Source organism: Piliocolobus tephrosceles, chromosome 6, assembly GCF_002776525.5.
Source record: "Piliocolobus tephrosceles isolate RC106 chromosome 6, ASM277652v3, whole genome shotgun sequence".
Classification (NCBI taxonomy): Eukaryota; Metazoa; Chordata; class Mammalia; order Primates; family Cercopithecidae; genus Piliocolobus; species Piliocolobus tephrosceles.
The window spans coordinates 128,370,800-128,392,723 of record NC_045439.1 but is presented as its reverse complement, the minus strand read 5'-3'; the positions used below and the strand labels follow the sequence as shown (position 1 = coordinate 128,392,723).

At 44.9% G+C, this 21,924-nt stretch overlaps 1 protein-coding gene across 2 annotated transcripts in view; it reads right to left on the bottom strand.

Annotated features, from left to right (window-relative positions):
* ADAMTS17 (ADAM metallopeptidase with thrombospondin type 1 motif 17) overlaps positions 1-21,924 on the bottom strand; it is a 361,470-nt gene that overhangs the window by 163,974 nt on the left and 175,572 nt on the right. For both annotated transcript variants that reach the window (XM_023193603.1, XM_023193604.2), the window contains exons 9-10: positions 11,237-11,377; positions 8,665-8,815 (exon numbers count right to left, since the gene is read on the bottom strand). In XM_023193603.1, coding sequence (XP_023049371.1) covers positions 8,665-8,815; positions 11,237-11,377 — 292 coding nt within the window. The remainder of the gene's footprint in view (positions 1-8,664; positions 8,816-11,236; positions 11,378-21,924) is intronic.

Below are 21,924 nucleotides of genomic sequence, written 5' to 3'. Positions count from 1 at the left end.
ATACACACACATCCCCCAAAACTGCTGGCCCATTAATGCTCAGGTGCTTTTCTAAGCTACACTCGGGCTCCGCACACAGGAACACCAGTGAGGGGATTACCAGTTCTTAGCAACAGGATTTGTGGGGGCCCAGGGCTTGGGAATATGAATAGTGTTCTCAATTCCTAATATGAATGGGATTAAGAGAACAGAGTCCTCCAAATTTTTAGAGTTGTAATTCCTTCACCCCTAAAACTCCTGACTATGAACATTTTTCTTTCGTTTTACAGCATCTAGCAAGTAGTAGTATTTTTCGTGTTAAAGGAGGCCAACATTGGTTTGAAGAATATTGTTGAGAATTTTGCATCAAAGTTCCCTCTGAAACAACTGAAGACACCTTAAGATGTCATGACATCACTGGTGTGACTGCTGATGAGAAAACTGGACCATTAGTGGTGTCTTTCTGGAGATACAGGATGGTCATGGTGCCTCAGGAAGACACACATCTAAACTGAACATGTCAAGAATCCTAATGGGAATTATATACGTTTCTTAATGGCATGGAGTATAAATGGTTAATGTGCATTTATGATCCATCCTGACATGATCTGTTTCTAATGTGCTTCATCACAGGAATAAGCAATATGTGATGATATTTTCTTTTCTTTCTTGGCATATTAGCTAAAACTCTGTTGTTAGTTATTGGTTGCTTTATAGGTGACATTCTAATCTTTAACACATCACATTCTGCCATCATGTAAGACTATTCCAGGCTGGGCGCAGTGGCTCACGCCTGTAATCCCAGCACTCTGGGAGGCCGAGGCGGGGGGTATCACTTGGGGTCAGGAGTTCGTGACCAGCCTGGCCAACGTGGTGGAAACCTGTCTCTACTAAAAACACAAAAATTAGCTGGGTATGGTGGCGCACGCCTGTAATCACAGCTACTCGGGAGGCTGAGACAGGAGAATCGCTTGAACCTGGGTGGTGGAGGTGGCAGTGAGCTGAGATCGAGCCACTGTACTCCAGCCTAGGCGACAAGAGCGAAACTCCACCTCAAAAAAAGAAAAAATTATTCCACCTCACATATAGTATAAAAACTGTATAATAGTATACAGTTATGCATCACTCAACAATGGGAATACGTTCTGAGAAATGCATCAGGTAGTCCTGTCATTGTGCAAACATTATAGAGTGCACAAACCTAGAAGGCATAGCCTACTACACACCTAGGCTCTGTGGTGTAGCCTATTGCTCCTTTCCTCCTAGGCTACAAACCTGTATAGCATGGTACTGTACTACTACTAGCACACCACTGTCTTCTGTAGGCAACTGTAACACAATGGTATTTTGTGTATCTAAACATTGAAAAGGTATAAAAATACGGTATAAAAGGTTAAAAACGGTACACTCTAAGGGGCAGTTCCATTATAATCTTACAGGACCACCATCACATATGCAGCTGATACTGACTGAAACGTCATGATGAGGCGCATGACTGTACTTCCATTTCTCCCTTTCTGGCCTTTGTACAAATGTCATACCCTTTACTTTTACGTATATCAAAAACTCTAAACTAATGTATTAGTTTCCTATGGCAAATCTGTATTAGCTTCCTATTGCTGCTACTACAAACTTAGTGGCTTAAAACAACACAATTCTCTTACAGTTCTGGATGTCAGAAGTCCAAAATTAGTCTTACTGAGCTAAAGCCAAGGTGTCAATAGGGCTGGTTCCTACTGCGAGGCTGTGAGGTTTCCTTGCCTTTTCCAGCTTCTCACAGTTGTTGCATTCCTTGGCTCATAGCCCCTTCCTTGCATCACTCCGACTTCATACTTCTATTGCAACATCTCTTATTACTCACCCTGATCTCCTGCCTCCATCTTATTAAGGACTCTTGAGTACACTGGGCCACCCAGATAATCCAGGAAAATCTCCCCATCTCAAGATATTTAGCCACACCAGCAAAGTCCTTTTTGCCATATAAAGTAACATTCACAGGTTCTGGGGATAAGACATAAAGATCTACCACAATTATATTCTTACCGTTTTTCATAAAACACAGTTGTTTAAATGATCAATGATCTTTTGAAGACTTTGAGTATAGCTAAATCTAATCATATATTTGCCCATGAAGTTACTACTTCCAGAGCTCTTCATTTCTTTGTGTAGATCCATATTTCCACTCAGCATCATTTTCTACGGAAGATTTCCTTTAATATTTCTTATAATGTGGGCCTCTTGGTGATACATTTTTTTTCAGTTTGCAGAAAAACTGCATTTCACGTTTAATTTTGAAAGATATTCTTGCTGGGTATAGAATTGTAGGCTGACGGCCCTTTTTCTTTTAGTACTTTACAATGTTTCTCCATTGTCCTTTCACTTATACTGTTTCTAATGAGAGGCGTATTGTCAGTTTTACCTTTATCTGTATATAACTTGTCTTTTTTTCCTCTGGTTCCTTGAAGATTTTCTCTTTTTCACTGCTTTTAAACAATTTCATTATAGCAAGTATTTTTCTAGATTTCTTCATGTTTCTTGTGCTTGGGGATCCTTGAGCTTCTTGAATCTGTGGTCTTACAGTTTTCATCAAATTTGGAAAAGTTTTAGCTAGTATTTCTTCAAATATTTTTTCTGTCCCCTGCCTCATCTCTTTCAGAGGTGTTAATTACATATTTATTAGGCTACTTTAAGCCTCATAGGTCGCAAAACTGTATTTTGTTTTCAGTTTGTGTTTCAGTTTGGATAGTTTCGATTGCTTTGTTTTCAGGTTCACCGATCTTCTCTTCTACAATTTTTAATTTGCCATCAATCACATTCAGGGTGTCTTTCATTTACGATATTGCAGATTTCCCTCCAAGAAACTCCATTTTATCTTTTTTAAAATAGATATCTTCCATGTTTCTACTTAATATGTTTAATCTTCTGCTACCTCAACCTGACATATCATCATAATTCCTGTTTTAATGTCCTTGACACAGGTAATTCTCTCACCTGTGTCATTACTAGGTTGATTTTGATTGATTTATTTTCCCCCTCATTACGGTATACATATTCTCCTGCTTCTTTGTGTGCCTGGAAGTTTTTTATTTGATGCTAGACATTGTGATTTTATTTTATTGGGTGATAAATAGTTTTGTACGTCTACAAATATGTCTAGAGCTTTGTTCTAGGACTGGGTTAAATTACTTGGAAATAGTTTGATCCTTTGAGATGTTGGTTTTAAGCTTTATTATATGGGACCAGATCAGCATTTAGTGTGGGGCTAATTTTCCATGTTACTGAAGGAAAACCCTCTTGTGCCCTACTTGATGACTGTGTGAGCTCCAGAGAGTTTTCCCTCTAACTCTTTTAGATGGTTCTTTTCCTGGCCTTGGGCAGTTTTTCACACACCTCTGCTGACCACTAAACTGAACATTCATAGGGGACTCTGCAGATTTCCCGGTTCTCTCTGCAGCTCTTTCTTCAGTGGTCCTCTGCCTTGTGAACTCTAGCTGCCTTAGCTTCCCTGTACAACCAGCGATGTTTCCTCAACTAAGGAGGACTCAGAGCTGCTCTTCTGCAGCTCTCCCTCCCTGTGCCACTGCCTGGAGACTGCCCAGGCCATAGGACAGGATAATTACAGGGCTCACCTCACTTATTTCACATCTCTCAAGGATCACAGGTGTTTGCTGCTTGGAAATCATTGTTTCATACATTTTACCTGTGTTTTTTTTATTTGTTTCATAAGGAAAATAAATATGGCCCTTGTTATACCCTCTTGGCTGAAAGCAAAAGTTGGGATGAGAAATTTAAAAGCAACGTTGGGACTGTGATCATTTAATTACATGACATCCATTTCAGTCCGCAAGGGCATGAGAGAGAAATAATGGCTATAAAAGTCAATTATGGCACTAGATTAAAAGGCCTGTCTGATTGGCTCTGGTGGGTCTCTGGCTGCATGAACAATACAGGTTTTAGATGATGCTTAATGTTCCATATCTCCCAGGAGTTCAATATAGAGAAATGCTTATTCTGGAGATGTACAGATAAATTAGCTCTGTCCCCTCACAGATGGGAATTGGTGTTATGCAGAAAGGTAATAACACAGATATCAGCTCTCCCTTTTGGGCACCAACCTTATTGACAGACCCATTTCCCGGTACTTGTCATGTATTAACTGACCAGAAGCCTGAGGTTTTACTAATGAAGACTCTAAAGCATAGAGAGAGATGATCTCTAGGAACCAGCTGGCAAGTCACTCACTGCCAGACTCTTTGCACTACCTTGAATGGCTTCTCGTCCTTGGAAGAAGCCATGAAAATGGTTTATATGAACTCCTGCAAGAAAAATGACAAGGTCTTATGTGTTATGTTGGTGAACCAGAGGAAAAATGTGAAATCAGGCTTATAGAGTAATACATTGCACAGGGAGGTCTCTAAGGATTTCTTCCTCAAATCTGAGCTATTCCACAAGTTCATCAACAGCTGAGGAAGCCACATAAGGAAGGCTTAACAAATCTGCTGTTAGGGTCATGTCTGGATCTCAGCACAACACATACTTAATGAGCACCTACTATGTGCCAGGTACTGCTCAAGGCAGTTCAGAAACACTGGTGGGCACAAGCAAAGATTGCTGCCCTGGAAGGGTTTATAATCTAGAAGAAGGAGATACAGGTATAGCTATAATCAAAAGGTGAGCTACAGAGTATATTAAAAGATGGTAAGTATCTGAAAGCAGGGCTTTCCTTTAATGAATTAGGAGATGTGAATGCTGCACAGGTGGACAGGGGAGGGTACCAGACTGTCATCTTAAAGAGGGTGGTCAGGGTAGGCCTCATTGAGAAGTTTATATTTAAAAACAAAACAAAAAACAGAATCAAAAAAGATGAGGGAATTAGTTATGCGGATACCTGGGAGAAGAGTGGTAGGGAGGAGGAAACAGCCAGCATGAAGCAAGTGTGTCCCTGCTCGGGTCCAAGAAGAACAGGAGAACCAGTACAGCTGGAACAGAGTAAGTGCAGGGGAGCATAGGGCGGGATGAGGCCCAGAAGGAAGAAGGGAGGAGGCACACATCCGCACCAACAAGGCAGCATTGCAGGGAAGAATTGAGGGATAACAGCATATGTATGCTCTCCTGCCATACCCAACATCAATCACAGCACAGGCAAAACCTACACACAACCCTACAAAAGCAGGGAAGGTGCAGACTGTTGATAGAGCAGGGCCTGAAGCCCTGAAGTGTGGCACTGTCTTCACCTGGATTTGACTGATACATGTCCCAGGCCCAGGGCAGCATGCCCCAAGTCCTTGGTTCTCAAAGGGTTCATAGGGAAGCATCTGGTCTTCTGCAAATTCTTTCTTGTGGGGAAGAAACTCATTTCTTCCCCAAATGAGTATCAGTGTGTTGGAGAGAGAGAGTTCTAGATTTCTCTTCAAAGAATCAGTACGTCAGTATGTTCAGTTCTTTGTCCTCCATTTTAAAGTTTAACTTCCTCACAGTTTCCGTAAACAACCTTTTCCACCAGTTTTAATCAGTAGTTCACATCTGTTCCCCTGGTCACCTGTTTTGACCTGAGTCACCCCCGGTCACCTACTCTGACGTAAGTCACCTTTAGTTCCCTGTTTCTAACCGTCTTTCCTGCCAAACTGCTCACTCCGCCACTCTGGCTCATACCCTTGCTCTCTTTAAAATAGCCAATCGTAATTAGCTTAGACTGCGCGGTCCAACCCTAGCCAAAAGGTGAATGACACAGCAGTAGGGGCTACCTGCGACAGGAATAAGAACCCCTTCCCCTCCCTTGCTCAGGTGTATTCTCACCATTGCTCCATCCATGAGTGACACTTTCTATCTTTCACTGAGAAAATTCTTTGAGCACTAGTTCTTCTTTTCGGCACTGAGGAACAAGCATTTGTTTCTAACAATCGTGACGTTTGCTCCAGTGTGCACAGTCACTGCTACCCCACAGTCAGATTCCTCTAAAGCAAGTGTCACTAGCCTTGCAAGCAGGACAATCACCACTGACCAGCTGAGGCTGGTGGCCATCAAGGGGACTGTCATTCCATCACTCCCCTAAGAAATCCTTTCTGCTAGTTATTGGAGAGGAAAACACACATTTATTACACTGCTGGTGAAACTCTCAAGGCAAAAGCAAGCAGGAAAACATATTTTGCAGTTCCTTGGGAGCCCAGGAATAAATGTTCAGCTTCAATGTAACAGGTACATGGGAAGATCTCACTTGATATGCATTTGGATTTTGAGCTTCTAAGGAGAAAGGAGTCACAAAGCTGAGCGAATCATTGCTTGTTGCCCGCTAATTGAATTCCTCTAATGAAAAGATGATTCTGAAGGAAAATAAAATACCACATCCCCTGCCTCCTCTCTTTGGGGTCTGTCTTTGAATGACAGTAGCTTTCCTTTTCTCCCTCAGTAACAGATATCCCTGGGCTTGCCTTCCAGCCCACCCCTTTCCAGCTGGGTGAGCCTGGCTTCTTTCCTAATCTCCCTTAGCTTCTATATTCTCATCTGTTAAAATGGGGTTAAAAGCCCTTGCCTTTGGGGTTGCAGTCGGGGTTGTGTGTGACAGTGCAAGGACTAAGTCCAGCCTGGGAGACTGTGAGTCCCCAGTATAAGTGTCTCCCTCCCTCTGTCCCTCCTCATCCAACGGGGATGCAAGTGCTTGGCTCCTAGAAGGGAAAACACCTCCAGCTCTCAGGGAGCAGGCAGTCTCTGCCCAGACCCCACCCCACTTAATCCCGCCCTGTAGGACCAGCTCAGCCTGGCCTGCCACATCTCACTGGTGGAGGACTCCAGAGTGGGCAGAGTGACCACTCTGTCCCTTGGCTCAGCTGGGCACTATCCACTTCCCAACTCCCGGTGTCTGGGGCCCTTTTCTCTGCGTTACGTCCTCCCTGGTTATCCCATCCACACAATCTCATGCTGTCTCCACATCATCAAGGGACTCCCTAAAACGTGCTCTTTCCTGGTATCTCTGTAGCATCCATGCACTGTAGGGACTGAAAAGGCAGACAGGATGCCTCTTGGCAGGCACTGTGTATGTGCATGAGAGCCTTCACGCTGAAGCCACACAGTGGCTGATGGTGAGTTTGGACACTGCTGCAGGATGCTGGGGACAATCACATTCTAGGGCTCATCACATCTCCGCATGGAGGTGTCCTTCAACCCTGCTTCTTGGGGTGGGAGGTACAGGCATCCAGTGGGAGGCTGACATGGGTGACAGCTTCCCATTAGTCTATGGAGGGGACCCTTGCAGACATGCTCCCCAGGGGAATGGCAGGGCAGAATCAGCACTACAGCGTGGATAAACATCCTTTGGGGAAACAGCCAGCAGGAGGCCACAGCCTGGTTTTAAGGAGCTGCCCTTTTTTGCGACCCCAAAGATGGCAGGCAATGCCCCACCTGTAGGTTGTGTCCCAATTTCCTAAACTAACTTATACTTAGACAGGAAGCACTCAAGAGGCAGCATCTGTCTCCAGGAGTTCGGGCTAATGGGCACTGGGACTGCATTCTGGGGGCAGCCTGCATGTACGTGTGTGTCTTGGTGCTGCTCCCAAGTGCTTGCTCCAGGAACCCGCCCAGCCATCCACACATCCTCCTTGGGACCAGGTGTGCTTCTGAATGCCAGTGCTGGGACAGCCCTTCCTCAGGCTGACCACCTACTGCCTAGCTGCTGAGTTCCACACACCCCTAGCTGGTTCCCCTATTTCTGTCCTCTCTCTATAGGATGGTGCAGGCTCTGCTCCCCTAGCCCTGTCACTGCCAGGGCCAGGTGGACCACAGCCTCCTGGCCTTCCCCTGTGGCCAGGGCCTTCCCTGTCTGCTACACAGATGGCCACAGGCATGGAGACTGCCCTGCCCTGGGTACCCACATGCCCCTCTTGGCACCCTCCACCCATAAAACCAGTCAAGCCACAGACCTTGGTGTTTGCATCATGGTGAAAAAGTGTGCACTCAGGGGTGAATGAGACTTGAGTTCAAATCCTCGCTCTGCTACCTACCAACCAAGCCATTTTGAATGTTTGCTTACTTTGGCTTGGTGTTGTCATCTGGAAACCATGGACAGGATCTTGGGAGCTATGGTGATGACTAATTGGGATCACACATGTTGGAAGCGTTAGTACCAAACACATAGGTAATGCTCAATAAGTGGTAACTATTTAATGGGGTTATTATCATACAATCAATTTATTACTTGTTAAATTTTCCCAATTTGATACGCTTAAATGTTTAATAGTTTTAACCCTCTTGTTTATCAATGCAGGGTTTGAAGTCAGGTGACAGTGTCCTGTGTCTCTAGTGTCCTAAGTGTTCCATATTAAAATGTTAGGCTACCGGAGCCAGTGGTAACCCTGAAGCATTCCCCTGCAAAAGTGCCCATGTGGGGGACTGTATGTAGACATGTGCCTGCAATTGCCATGTGTAGGTGTGTATGTGTGTATGGCTATATGGGGTACACATGTGCAAATACCTGTGAGAGTGTTTATGCATGTCTCTGTATGCGAACGTGTGTGTGCATATATATGTATATGTGTGCCGAACATGTGTGTGCACATACATGTATACATGTGCTTGTGTGTGTATGTGCATGTGCTGAGTGTGAATGTCCATGTCCTCCAGCAGAAGCCAGAACTGCTGCGGGAGGGCTAGGCCCATGCTCTGTCCCGAGCCAGTCCTCCCAGGGCTGCTTACCTCCATGTTTCTGCAGAAGGTGGCGTTGGTGCCGAACAGGATCTGGCACTGCTCATTGGCACTGTAGTGCATGCCCGGCAGCTTGTGCGGAAGGCGTACCGTGTGCTGGCTTCTGGGGTCCGTGACTTGCAAGCAGGTGCTGACTTTTGATCTGAAACAGCCGAGAGGCAAGTTGACTTGCAAATGTGCTGCCTAGGTTTTTGTTTTGTTTTGTTTTGTTTTGAGTTTTCGGTCACTGAGAAGGAGGCACCTCTACGTTCTTTATGGAAAAAGGATGCAAACACTGGAAACACGGACTGTGCTTTTTTGCTGTGCATTCCTTCTTCTACATGGCCAAATGTGAATCTTAGCTCTGAAGGCAATAAGAACCTGGAGACTCGGGAGGGGCATAGGAATGACATCCACGAGGCTGATGGACTTTTACTGGGAAGTTTGAAAGCTTTCTTTGATGAAAATGATTTTGGAATAGATTATCATATCTTCTCAGATTATGGCTTTGAGCAAAAACTATCATGAATAAAGAACAAGTTAGACTTGTTTTACTTTAAATAAAATCAAAGTGCTTATTTCCAACTCTTCAGGTTCTCTTCGAGTGCTTGTGGGGCCTCGGTGTTTCACTTGACCACGCTGTCCCTGAAAGCCACTGGCAACACCTGCCAAGGACTTCAGGATTTCAACTGGGGTGGGAGCATTAATTTACAATGAGAGGTGCATCTCTAAAAGAGTGAACTGGGGGCCAGGTTCGGGGGCTCATGCCAATAATCCCAGCACTTTGGGAGGCTGATCACTTGCAGTGATCACTTGCAGTCAGGAGTTCGAGACCAGCCTGGCCAATATGGGGGAACTCCCGTCTCTACTAAAACCACAAAAATTAGCCAGGCATGGTTGTAGTCCCACCTGTAGTCCCAGCTACTTGGAAGGCTGAAGCAGGAGAATCGCTTGAACTCGGGAGGCTGAGGTTGCAGTGAGCCAAGATTGCGCCACTGAACTCCAGCCTGGGTGAGAGAGTGAGACTCTGACTCATAAACAAATAAATGAATAAGTGAACTGGGGATTGCGAGGCTCTGGCTCTAAAGGAGGTTACTTACTACAATGCTTTTATTTCTCAATTTCTAAAGGCAGATGGTTTAAGGCAGAAAACCCAGTCACTTGCCAAGATTATTAAGGAAAAAGATGCATGAACACGAGACACACAGACTGATCCTGGTTTACTTCTTCTGGGCTCAGACACACAATACTTCTCACCAGTGGGACCAGTGCCATGTACGTGAGCAAATAAAAACACCCCATCTTGGCCGGGTGCGGTAGCTCACACATAATCCCAGCACTTTGGGAGGCCGAGGCAGGCAGATCACCTGGGATCAGGAGTGCAAGACCAGCCTGGCCAACATGGCAAAACCTCTTCTCTACTAAAAATACAAAAATTAGCTGGGTGTGACGGCACGTGCCTATAATCCCAGCTACTAGGGAGGCTGAGGCAGGAGAATCGCTTGAACCCGGGAGGCAGAGGTTGTAGTGAGCTAAGATTGCACCACTGCATTCCAGCCTGGGAGACAGAGTGAGACTCCATCTCAAAAACAAACAAACAAACAAATCAACCAACCAACCCACTCTATCTTGTCACCATGACCCTTGTGGGTAAAGCAAAATAACATCGAGGGGCTTAAGGCATTTCTTAAGATCTGTGGTATCAAATACTCAGTGGGAAGTAGACTACATTAAAAGTAATGAGTGCATTTTTAAGCTGGTTTACAACTGAACAATATCCCCATCAACAGGGAACATCATGAAAAAAGACCTGGGATTGCCCCTTTGCTACTACATCCTGAATTCACCGGGCACTTGAACGTGTTACTGGACTGAGAAGCTCCATCTGCAGGTGAGACTCACCAACTCACTGCTATCTCCCAGGGTGCATGAATTAACACGGCTAAGTAGTTCAGTGACCAGGGTCTGCACAGTCACTCTGTAAATTCAACCCTGAGGTCTTGACACTAAGGGACCCGCCCCGTCCATGGGTATAAACTGTTTGACAAAGGTCTGAAACCAGACGGCCGATTCTTCCACAGAAATCTGAGAATGGAAGGGTGCAGACACCTTCTGGGAAGAAAGTAGCAGTGAGATAAACACAGCCCTCCCCTCCCCAGAGGTGAGGAAGGTCAGCAAACCCACCCCGCAACCCCCAGCAAATTCACTCCCTCTCTAGGGAAGCAGCCTCCATCTCCACACCAGGAAATGCTCCATTCTGCAGCGGCCCAGGGGCGCCCCAAGGTGGTGACCACTGCAGAGGAACGAAATGGTTTCTTTTCAAGACAGGGTAACTATGCTGATATTTCAATCGATTGGCAATTATGTAATGATCAACCACTGTGCGCCCATCACTGGAGCAGATGCGCACGAGGGAGATGTTCTTGCCATTATAGGACACCCTGCGCTGACTGCCTCTTGAGGCTAGATGCAAATCCCAAAAGAGAGTCGTTTCTCCACTTCACACTTGCTGAGACTCCAATACTTTTGTCTTTTGGAAGTACTTCTGATTGCATTAATCCTATAGAATAATACTAGGACTTACTTGAGGAAGTTTTCAAGGTCATCTCGGCTGCAGGAGGACCAAGAGAGGTCACTTGGGTTCCGGCCTTTCACCCACTCTCCCGACATGATGTGGGACCTGCTAGCGCAGGATGAGTGGTCATCATCGTGGTTCATGCCCAAGCTGTCCAAGAAGGAGGAGAGAGGGATGCTTATGCTACAGGCTTCTCATTTCCAGTTCCAGGTGCAAGCAGATCATGCTAAGCTAAATCAACTCTTAAAAACAAAAACTGACATAAGGTGTAAGTGGTTCTCACAGAGCAGACCCACAGTCATGTGTTTTCAGAGAAATAGAAGGCAAGGATTTGTTTATTTAGCGAATGAAGATAAATTGAGCAAATGACAGACACTAATAGCATTCGCTAAATAACAATAAATCAACGAAGTATATTAACTCTGATAATTAACTGTGACACGATAATTCTTAAACTCTAAGCTTCCGATGGTTAGACTTGTTTTCTTACATTAAATATTCCAATGTTCATGGTTTAGGTGTTTCTGTTCCTTACAGATAATTCACTGTGCTAAGGGGAATCACTGGGTACCATCCTAAACATTGACTTACAGAACGTTCTGAATCTAAGCCTTCAAACTCATTACCAAGTATGGCTTTTCTATCTTTCGCATCTAACAAGATCATAGCTGTCACCTTCCCTATTCAGCTATACTGGAGAGATACCAGGATGCCTGTCTCAACCTGGAGGGCTGATCACACTGTGAACTGAACAGTGATCTTAGCTTATACACTTGCCCTCACTGGGGTAAGCCAAGACATGCAGCACACAAGATCCAGTGGCCCACAGTTCACTGACCCAGAGTTCCTTATGACCCAACTTGTATAAGGATGGCCATCTTTCAACAATCTCAGTAGAACAACAACAAAAAAGAACACGTACTTTCATTCATTCAAAAATATTAGATACTTTCCAAGTGCCAGGTAATGGACCACAAGGAAAAGACCTCAAATCACTGCCAGCTTGGGAGAAGAGATGAACACTGACAGAGATAATGATAAAAGAGGTTTCTAAATTCTGCTCTAGAGCCACATTTTCCTAGTTTGCTCATAGATGTCTGACCGTCTTCTGTCAACTCCCCTGCTTGGTGCCTCATGGTGGTGTTCTCCCCAAGAGAAACCCATCCTGTCTTCTCCTCTGCACGCCTGCAGGCCACCCCCATACCCTTTTGCCTACAGAGATGCTCCCCTGGCCAACTCCCACGTGGAATTGGATCAGCTAAAGTAACTCATGTCATTTGGAGGATCCGCTGCCTGGCGCTCATGTGTTCTGGAACTTTGGGCTAGCGGGTCCCTCTCTGATCACCCATATGTGGCTGCCCCCATCAGTGGAGGGAGGGGCGGCATCCATACCAATCTTCAATTTTATTTATTCTTAAACCTACTGATGCCAGTGATATTTGTTATTTCAATTCATACATGAGGTTACATGTCGGGTTAACCAACGAAATATGAGGACAAACACCAAGTTATTGTTCTCATAAAAACAGATTTAGCCAGTAGCTAAGACAGACTGCCATCCAACTGGGTGCGGGCAAGACAACTGTGAAAGATGAAGAATAAGTCATAAAAATCTGCTCCCAGGCGGCTTCACAAGTCTTTTATAATCCTTTCTATGTGTACACACACACACACACACACACACACACACACACACACACACACACACATTTATTAAAGAAACCGGATTCAAACTCTCATTATAGGCATGCTTTGTGTGAGAAAGGTGTATTAGTCCATTTTCACACTGCTAGAAAGATACTACCTGAGACTGGGCAATTCATAAAGGAAAGAGGTTTAATTGGCTTGCAATTCTGCTAGGGAGACCTCAAAACTTACAATCATGGCAGAAAGTAAAGGGGAAGCAAGGACCTTCTTCACACGGAGGCAGGAGAGAGAAGCACCAGCAGGGAAAATGCCAGATGCTATAAACCCATCAGATCTTGTGAGAACTCCCTCACTATCACAAGAACAGCACAGAGGAAACCACCCTCATGACCCAATCACCTCCCACCTGGTCCCTCCCTCAACACATGGGATTATGCGGATTACAATTCAACCTGAGATTTGAGTGGGGACACAGCCAAACCATATCAGAAGGTGACATGGAAATCCAATTGGCAGACACCCTTCCTCAAAGAAGAGGCTTCCCCTCTCCACTACAAAACTGATGAAAAAAGCTTATGTTCTCATAGCTTAAGTTAAAACAAAATGTCTAAGGCAGCTACGTATAATGTCTTGATTATTTCTCCACTTGAATCAATTTTTTGCCTAATTGGTCAAGTGATCGACTATGGTCATGTCTGAAAAGGGACTGTCTGCATCACCACCTAGGTATGGATGGCCACAGTTTCGCTTGGTCCAGGCCTCTGTCAACCTCAGACTCTCCTGACTGGAGGCCCACAGGCTCTTCCAACTCATCCTATTTTCTCAGGGCAGCAGTAACTGGTGCAAAGCAGGCATTTGATAAAAACATTTATTGAATGAATTATCTGTTTAATAGTGAAGAAAGTGCCAAAAAATACTGGAGAACTCATATCCATGACAAGTGTATTGATGGGGCATGGTGGCAGACTGCTTGGCAGAATGGCAAAAGCCACCTCTCGTTAGATTCAGTCTCGCCCTCCTGCCTGTCAGGTATCCATCCAATTAGGGTTAAAGGAAGACCGAAGAAATTATCAGACAAATCTGGCTAGTGAGAATAGTTTAGCCATATTCTTTTTTTTTTTGTTTCTTTTCTTTTTTTGAGATGGAGTCTTGCTCAGCCGCCCAGGCTGAAGTGCAGTGGCGCGATCTTGGATCACTGCAACCTCCGCCTCCTGGGTTCAAGTGATTCTCCTGCCTCAGCCTCCTGAGTAGCTGGGACTAGAGGCAGGCACCAGCACGCCCAGCTAATTTTTTGTATTTTTAGCAGAGACAGGGTTTCACCATGTTGGCCAGGATGATCTCAATCTCTTGACCTCGTGATCCACCCGCCTTGGCCTCCCAAAGTGTTGGGATTACAGGCGTGAGCCACTGCTTAATGGTCACTTGGTTGAATAAAGTGAGTTCTATTTTTTCAATGCAATTACTCAGCTTTTTACTTCACTTTTGGATGAGCAACAGAACATGTTTATATACGAGTGCATGAGAAAGCAATCTCTATTCAGCTTTAAAACATTCTGTTACAAATAAAAAAAATTTTAAAAATATATTCATCCTTGGCACCAAAAAAATTATTTTTACTTTCACTGTCAGTATGAATTCTTTCTTTTTTTTTTGAGGTTCATTTTCTTTAACTGTATTTTATGGTGGAAAAAGCACTTCACTTGAGAGCTGCCTTCTGAAGTTTTTAAGCTTATAATACAGTATTGTTGGCTACAATTGCAATGCTGTACAGCAGCTCTCTTGAGCTCCACTGAAACTCGATGCCCACTGATTAGCAGCTCCCCCTTCCTCCTCCCTCCAGCCCTGGCAATACAAGCCCACTCGTTGATTCTATGAATTTTACTATTTTAGATGCCTTATATAAGTGGAATCCTGCAGTATTTTTCTTTCTGTGACTAGCTTATTTCATTTAGCATAAAATAAGGGGTTACGTTTTAAAATATATAAGAAACTCCTACAACTCAATAGCAAAAAAACTAACAACCTAGTTAAAAGTGGGCTCAAGAATTGAGAAGACATTTCTGTAAAGAAGACATACAAATGGCCAGCAGGTACACGAAAAGATGCCCAATGTCACTAATCATCAGAGAAACACAAATCAAAACCCCGATGAGATACCACCTTATACCTCTCACAATGTTTACTACAAAAATACAAAAAACATGACAGATGTCTGCGAGAACATAGAGAAATTAAAACCCCTGCGTGGCATTGGTTAGAATGCAAAATTGTATAGATGCTATGAAAAACCACTATGGAGGTTCCTCAAAAATTAAAAATAAAACTACTGTATGATCCAACAATTCTATTTCAAAATATTTATGCAAAAGAATTGAAACCAGAATCTCCAAGAGACATCACTCCCATGTTCAGTTACAGCATTATTCACAATAGCCAAGATACAAACACAACCTAAACAGCCACAGATAGATGGATAAATAAAATGCAGTCTATGCATACAATGAAATATTCAGTCTTAAAAAAGGAAATTCTGCAATATGCAACAACATGGATGAACCTTGCGGACATTAAGTTAGGTGAAATCGGTTCTTAATTTTCTTCTATCTGGTAGCTTTTTCTTTCTCTATTTCATGTTAACTGTTGAAGGAACTGACTGGTTTTTCAAGTACACTTAGCAAAGGACATCAAAAGTCAACTATCTTAAATTTGACTTGGGTTTGTCTTTCTTTAAATAAAACTGTTGAGAGAGTTCTTAAATGAGTAGGTCTTCTGAAAGTTTTGATGGATTTCAATGAACTCTGCCGAATGTACAGAGGTTATAGAAATAAAATGTCTCATGAAAAAAGTGGCTGCAGCTGCCATCTCATGGTGTATCCATTGCATGTGGACCAGGTCAAATTGTTATCTCCAGCCTTGGCAGGCATGGTCCTTATCAGCATTCACAATGTCTCTTCATAAGGGTCACAACTCACAGACCCTGGAATCCTAGTCTGAGTCACACAGACCATAGTCTCTACTTGGAACATGATCTTGCACTTGGAAGCAATGAGGCAGATGCAAGGCCTTCATTGTATCAATGACGTGAAACGATCAGGAATGTAAGCCTAAGAGAAAGGAACGTTTTGCCTCTTTAAGGAACATGCATGGTTTCAGGAAGGCACAGGTTCTGGAACCATGAGCTGGGTTCTGGGGAAAATCATCTGGGAACCTACACAGAGGTTCCATTTGCCTGGGTCACTGCCCCTCAAATACCCTACTCAGAAAACCCGTTTCTCCTGGAACAGCCCCCAAGTAAAGAGGGTGTCATTAGCTGCAGCGTCAAATGTTACAAAATTTGCACATTCACCAAATGGATACAGCGTTATCTTACTTTGAGAAATATTCAAGTCCCTTAAGAAAGCAACTCTCCCTGTGGGCATTCTCTAAAACCTCTTTCCCTACCTTGACCAGGATCAGAGGCATCTCCCACCTCAGGTAATGAGAACTTTTCAAACCTAGGGCACAAGCTGATGGAGGATCAACACATGAATGAATTATTCTAACTGTGCACTTGGACAAGCTGCTCCCATCCTCCCTGGCTGGGATCTCCCGGGCAGCTACTAGAAGGGTTTTCCAAACATCGAGGTTGCTTGGAAAACCACATTGGGAGGAGACCCAGGCTCTGGGAGGATGGTCTCACCATTTAAGGAAGAAAATTTCATGAGTTTTCTCAGTGGTCAACTTGGTTATCAAATGAAAGGGGCTCCTTCTTCCCACAGGGCCTCTTCTCCTGCCCAGAGAACCAGGTGATTCAGGAGACACACAGGATGGTTACAAAAGTGCTCAGAAAAGATGGCTGTGCTGTTGGCAACTCCACATTCCTCACAGGGATCTGGCCGACCGGAGCACACCGTGTCCCGTGAGCATTTCACTCTGCCAGCCCAAGAGGACTTCCCCAAGGAATGTTCCAGACAGCAAAATCAGCTGAGTGGGATTCTTGGGTTTCTGGAGCTTGTCTCTAATATAGATCATGCTTGATATGCTCTAAAATGTTTAAATGCTAACTAAGTGGCTCATCACTTTACAGTCTGATTAACTGGCATTGGACTGGGAGGAGTCTTGATACTTGAGGTTGACATCAACTACTGTCTAGGCTATTTTTAGTTTAAATGAAAGATTACTTTGAGAAACTCATGTTATTTTAAGTTTATGTCCCAGGGCATTTATTATTTCTGGCAACATTATATTTAACGAAAATGTGTGGTGTTAAGTACGCCCAGTAATTTTAACTTTCAGTGACTGTGGGGCTGGGGGCACAGATGGGCCTTGTGTCTCACATGGCCCAGCTTTATCAGACGCAGTCATGGCTTCATGGCCTTGAGTTGATTTTATCTTAAAATAACATGCTGCTCTTTATTTGTTTTGGGAGACACAAAGCACACCATGCGGCGAGTTCTGAGAGGATTCCCACAGTGCTTGACCCCTCCTGGTTTCTGAATCTCACAGGAGATGAGCAGGTGTTCTAGACTTGGGATATCTGCCACTCTGGAAGTTTCAGCTTTACCCGGCTCTGAGCCTATCTGTCTCTCAGAAGCTTTGGGATTTTGATGTCAAGTGTAGGAGTCAGGTCCAGCCTCACCTCAGAGCAGTCTTGGCTGAGTTTGTGAAATGAATGCCTGGAGTGGGATGAAGAGCCTGGGCTCCCGTGAACATAGCCTCTCCATGGAAGGCTGGCTCCAGCCCTACTTCCATAGCCCTGTGGGGACACTGCCTGGCAATTCCTATTCAATAGATGTTTATTGACATTGCAGTAACTGGAATGGCCCATGGCAGTTTCTAAGAAATAGTGGACAGATGTGTATTCATTATTGCTAATCAACATAACAATAATTAACAGGCCAGCTCTGCACTAGAGGGGAAATTCTCCAGTCACTACCTCTTGCCAAGAACCAGATTGTGCCCCCAGTCTTGAGCTACTCAGAAACGCTAGCTACAGGATTAAATGCCACTAGGGGATAACACGCTGCACTCATTTATAGGTTGAAGAACAGGGTCAGTTCCCATGATCATCAATAACCCCACTTACGGAGAACAAAACAAATAGGCAGCAATAGCAGCAAAAGCCTCTCACTGTGGAGAAGGTACTTGTGTTTTGTACAGAAAAATGAGCCCACCAGTTTTCAGGGATTCAGCAACAAGGCAAACACCAGCGTAGATTGGGGGTCGCCACAGATTTAACTATACTTCAAATGCACATAGTACCATGTAAGATCATTTGGACCACACTATTTTCACCTTTCACCCTTACTTTAGACTCTCACTCTGTCAAGGTGCAGTGCCCTGGGCTGCTACCATTTTGTCTGAGCATTTCACTTATTTTACCACTGTGTCTTCACAGCCTCCAGTAAAACAGGGATAGGAGCAGCCATCATCTTCCCCATTCTTGCTGAGCACCTTTGAAGGCTGTAAGAATAGAGTGATTTGCTCAAGTCATGCAGAAGAGCAGTATCTGCACTCCTGGCTGGCCTTCTTTCTCTGAAACCATCTTTCCCAGCCAAGTTAACAGTATTAGGCATCAGGCCCTAGCTGCTTAGTCTCCCATATTCAGCACACCCTCCTCCACCCATGCACTCTAGGGACACGTGCATACACAGTGGCCAGCTCCAAGTCCCAGCCAGCCTCCAATGTCCTGATGGTTTTGATGAGAAGGTGTGGGCAGCCAGGGAGGATGACGCAAAGTACCCCTTCCCATCTAGAAGCAGCCCTGGCTTTGCAGTCAGACCAACCTAGAAGAAAATGTCAGCTCTGCCTCTTGAGAAAGAAACATCACACCTCTGAGCCTTAGTTTCCCCATCTGTGACTAAACAGGGATAATACTGAATGTCATTCATTCATTCACCAAGCATTTGTTGAATGCCTTCTGCATGCCAGATACTGTTCTAGGCACTGGGAATACAGAGTTCACATTCTTTAAAGGAATGGGGGTCAGGGTCACATGGGAAAACGGCCACCAAAGTGCCTGGCAGTAGTAGGTACAGCAGGGAATGGCCTTGCTTCTTCTAAGCACACATGTTCGCTTGACCAAAGCAAGTTGCAGCCCCCAAGCTGCAAACTCAGGTGCTCTCAGACAGCTGTGGTCTAAGGAGGGAAGTCATACTGTAAGGCAGGTGGGCCGGTGGGGAAATGAAAAGTTCCCACCCCACTTCAATGCCTTTATATTCCATTCTTCCTCTGTAATGAGCTAACAGAACAAAATCTCTGTTCCAGCAGATGTGGTTTAGGGACTGTGGTGAGACTCCTGGAAGAGAGCTTAAGGGAAGTCTTAGAGGCCCACTGTTCTTGGTAAGTGGCTACCCCCATCCAGGATGCAGATGCCCTTAGGACACCTCTGAAGGACAATCACTGATGACCACTCATCTATATGGTGTGTTGCTCTCCATAGGAAGGGGATGAAGATGGTGGCCTAGGGCACAACCTCCCATTCTTTTCAGCTCCCAACAGTAGATCTAGGTTTGAATGCAACAGGCCACACTCCTCCTTGCTTCAGTGTGTGTGCAGTAGCCTGGACTCGGTAAAAGCTCAAGGGACATTGGACTATAGGGCTGAAGCTCCTGCCATCTCTGTGAAATGCGGTTTTCTGGTCCTAATAGATTCCATGGGCTTGTCAGCTCCTGCCATTCTGATCCTGCTCCCACATGACAAAGATAGTCCTTAGAGAGTGAGCTGGTCTCACCTTTCTCCACTCCATCAGCTCTTAGAGCACAGCTGGACACAGGACGAGGATCAATCAATGGCTTGACATGAAAGCAGCATATGAGCACCCAGGTCCATGTAATGCACCATCAGTACACAGGACAGAGGCTACCCACAGTGTGCATCCACTCCAATGCCTCACGTGCATGGTATGGCTTCATGATAGGATGGTCCCAATATGAACACACAATGACACAGGCTCCCAAACAAGTGACACCTGCTTGGGGGGCTCTCATTCTCCTTCCCACAATGTCCTCACTGTTTAGAGCATCCAAAAATGCATCTAGAGCCAATGCAGGCAAATGGCCTCATGACTTGAATAGCCTCTGAGTCAAAGATTTGAACTATTTCACAGAAAAGAAACCCATAAAGTTATATTAGTTTCTGACCTGGGAAACCATTCTGTTGTGAGGGGCCTTGCTAAAGCTGATTCCAGTTAGAAATTCTAAAGATGTTTAGAATGATGTCATAACAATGGAATAAGAATATAGCCTCCCCAGGTGATTAGAGGGAACAATGCTGATTCTGGTGAAAAGGCTATAGGGTGCTAAGAAAACCTCTGCGCGGCAGCAAGACAAATAGAGGGAGTAGAAGCAATGAACCAATTCTTTTTCCTTTCTCTCTTTAGTCTCCCTCTTTTTTTTTTTTTCCGGAATGACTTTGGGTATTTTGAGAATTTTATTCTTCCCTATGATTTTAGTTTGTCAGAGTCTATAAAAAGTCATTCTAATTTGGGATTGCACTGAATACACTAATTCGGGGGGAAATGGCATCATTAGAAGCTTGAGTCTTGCCATCTTAGGACACAGGGCACCTCATCATTTTGCCAGGCTTTTTGTGAATGACCTTGGCCAATGTTTTTAGTGTGCATCATGAAGGTCTTACATTTCCTATTAGCATCATTCCTGAGTATTTCATGTCTTTGGATGACACTGTGAATAAGATCTGCTTTTTATTCTTTTGTAATTATTGCTTGTACATAGGAAAACTACAGATTGCTGCATGTTGGTCTTATGACGCAATACCATGATGAACATCTACTGGCCCCAAAGGCTTTTCAGATGATTCTTTTATAATATACAGACAATTCTCATTGTGCCTCATCCCTTTCTATATTTACACCTTATTTCTTGCTTTATGAAATTGAACAGGACTTCTAAAATAATATTAAGTATCAGTTACAACATGGGCACCTTTACCCTGTTCCCATATCAACTGGAAATACTACTAATGTTTGCACACTGACTACATTTGCTCCAGATTACTCATAGGTAGGTAAACTTGATGAGGTTAAGGAAGCTTTCTTGTAAATAATCATTTGTAAAGCCTTCCTTGCTGCTACAGTGCGATGGTCCAAGGAGAAAGAGAACATGGTTAAAGACCTGACAATAATTATTATGGGGATGTTAAGCAAGGTTCCTAAACTCCTGGGCTTGTTTTCCTAGCTGAGAGATCAGGGGCATGAACCAGGTGGCTATTAAAAGGTTTCCAATCGGGGGGCGGAGCAAGATGGCCAAATAGGGACAGCTCCAGTCTCCATCTCCCAGTGCGAGCGACACAGAAGACCGGTGATTTCTGCATTTTCAACTGAGGTACTGGGGTCATCTCACTCGGGAGTGCCGGGCAATCCGTGCGGGTCAGCTGCTGCAGCCTGACCAGCGAGAGCTGAAGCAGGGCGAGGCATCGCCTCACCTGGGAAGCGCGAGGGGGAAGGGAGTCCCTTTTCCTAGCCAGGGGAACTGAGACACACAACACCTGGAAAATCAGGTAACTCCCAACCCAATACTGCGCTATAACACCGGCACACCGGAGAATATATCCCACACCTGGCCGGGAGGGTCCCACGCCCACGGAGCCTCCCTCCTTGCTAACACAGCAGTCTGCGGCAATCTAACCGCAAGGCAGCAGCCAGGCTGGGGGAGGGGCCCCGCCATCGCTGAGGCTTAAGTAGGTAAATAAAGCCTCTGGGAAGCTCGAACTGGGTGGAGCTCACAGCAGCTCAAGGAAACCTGCCTGTCTCTGTAGACTGCGCCTCTGGGGACAGGGCTCAGCTAAAGGAGCAGAAGCCTGTGCAGACGCGAACGACTCTGTCTGACAGCTTTGAAGAGAGCAGTGGATCTCCCAACATGGAGGTTGAGATCTGAGAAGGGGCAGTCTGCCTGCTCAAGTGGGTCCCTGACCCCTGAGTAGCCTAACTGGGAGACATCCCCCACTAGGGGCAGTCTGACACCCCACACCTCACAGGGTGGAGTACACCCCTGAGAGGAAGCTTCCAAAGCAAGAATCAGACAGGTGCACTCGCTGTTCAGCAATATTCT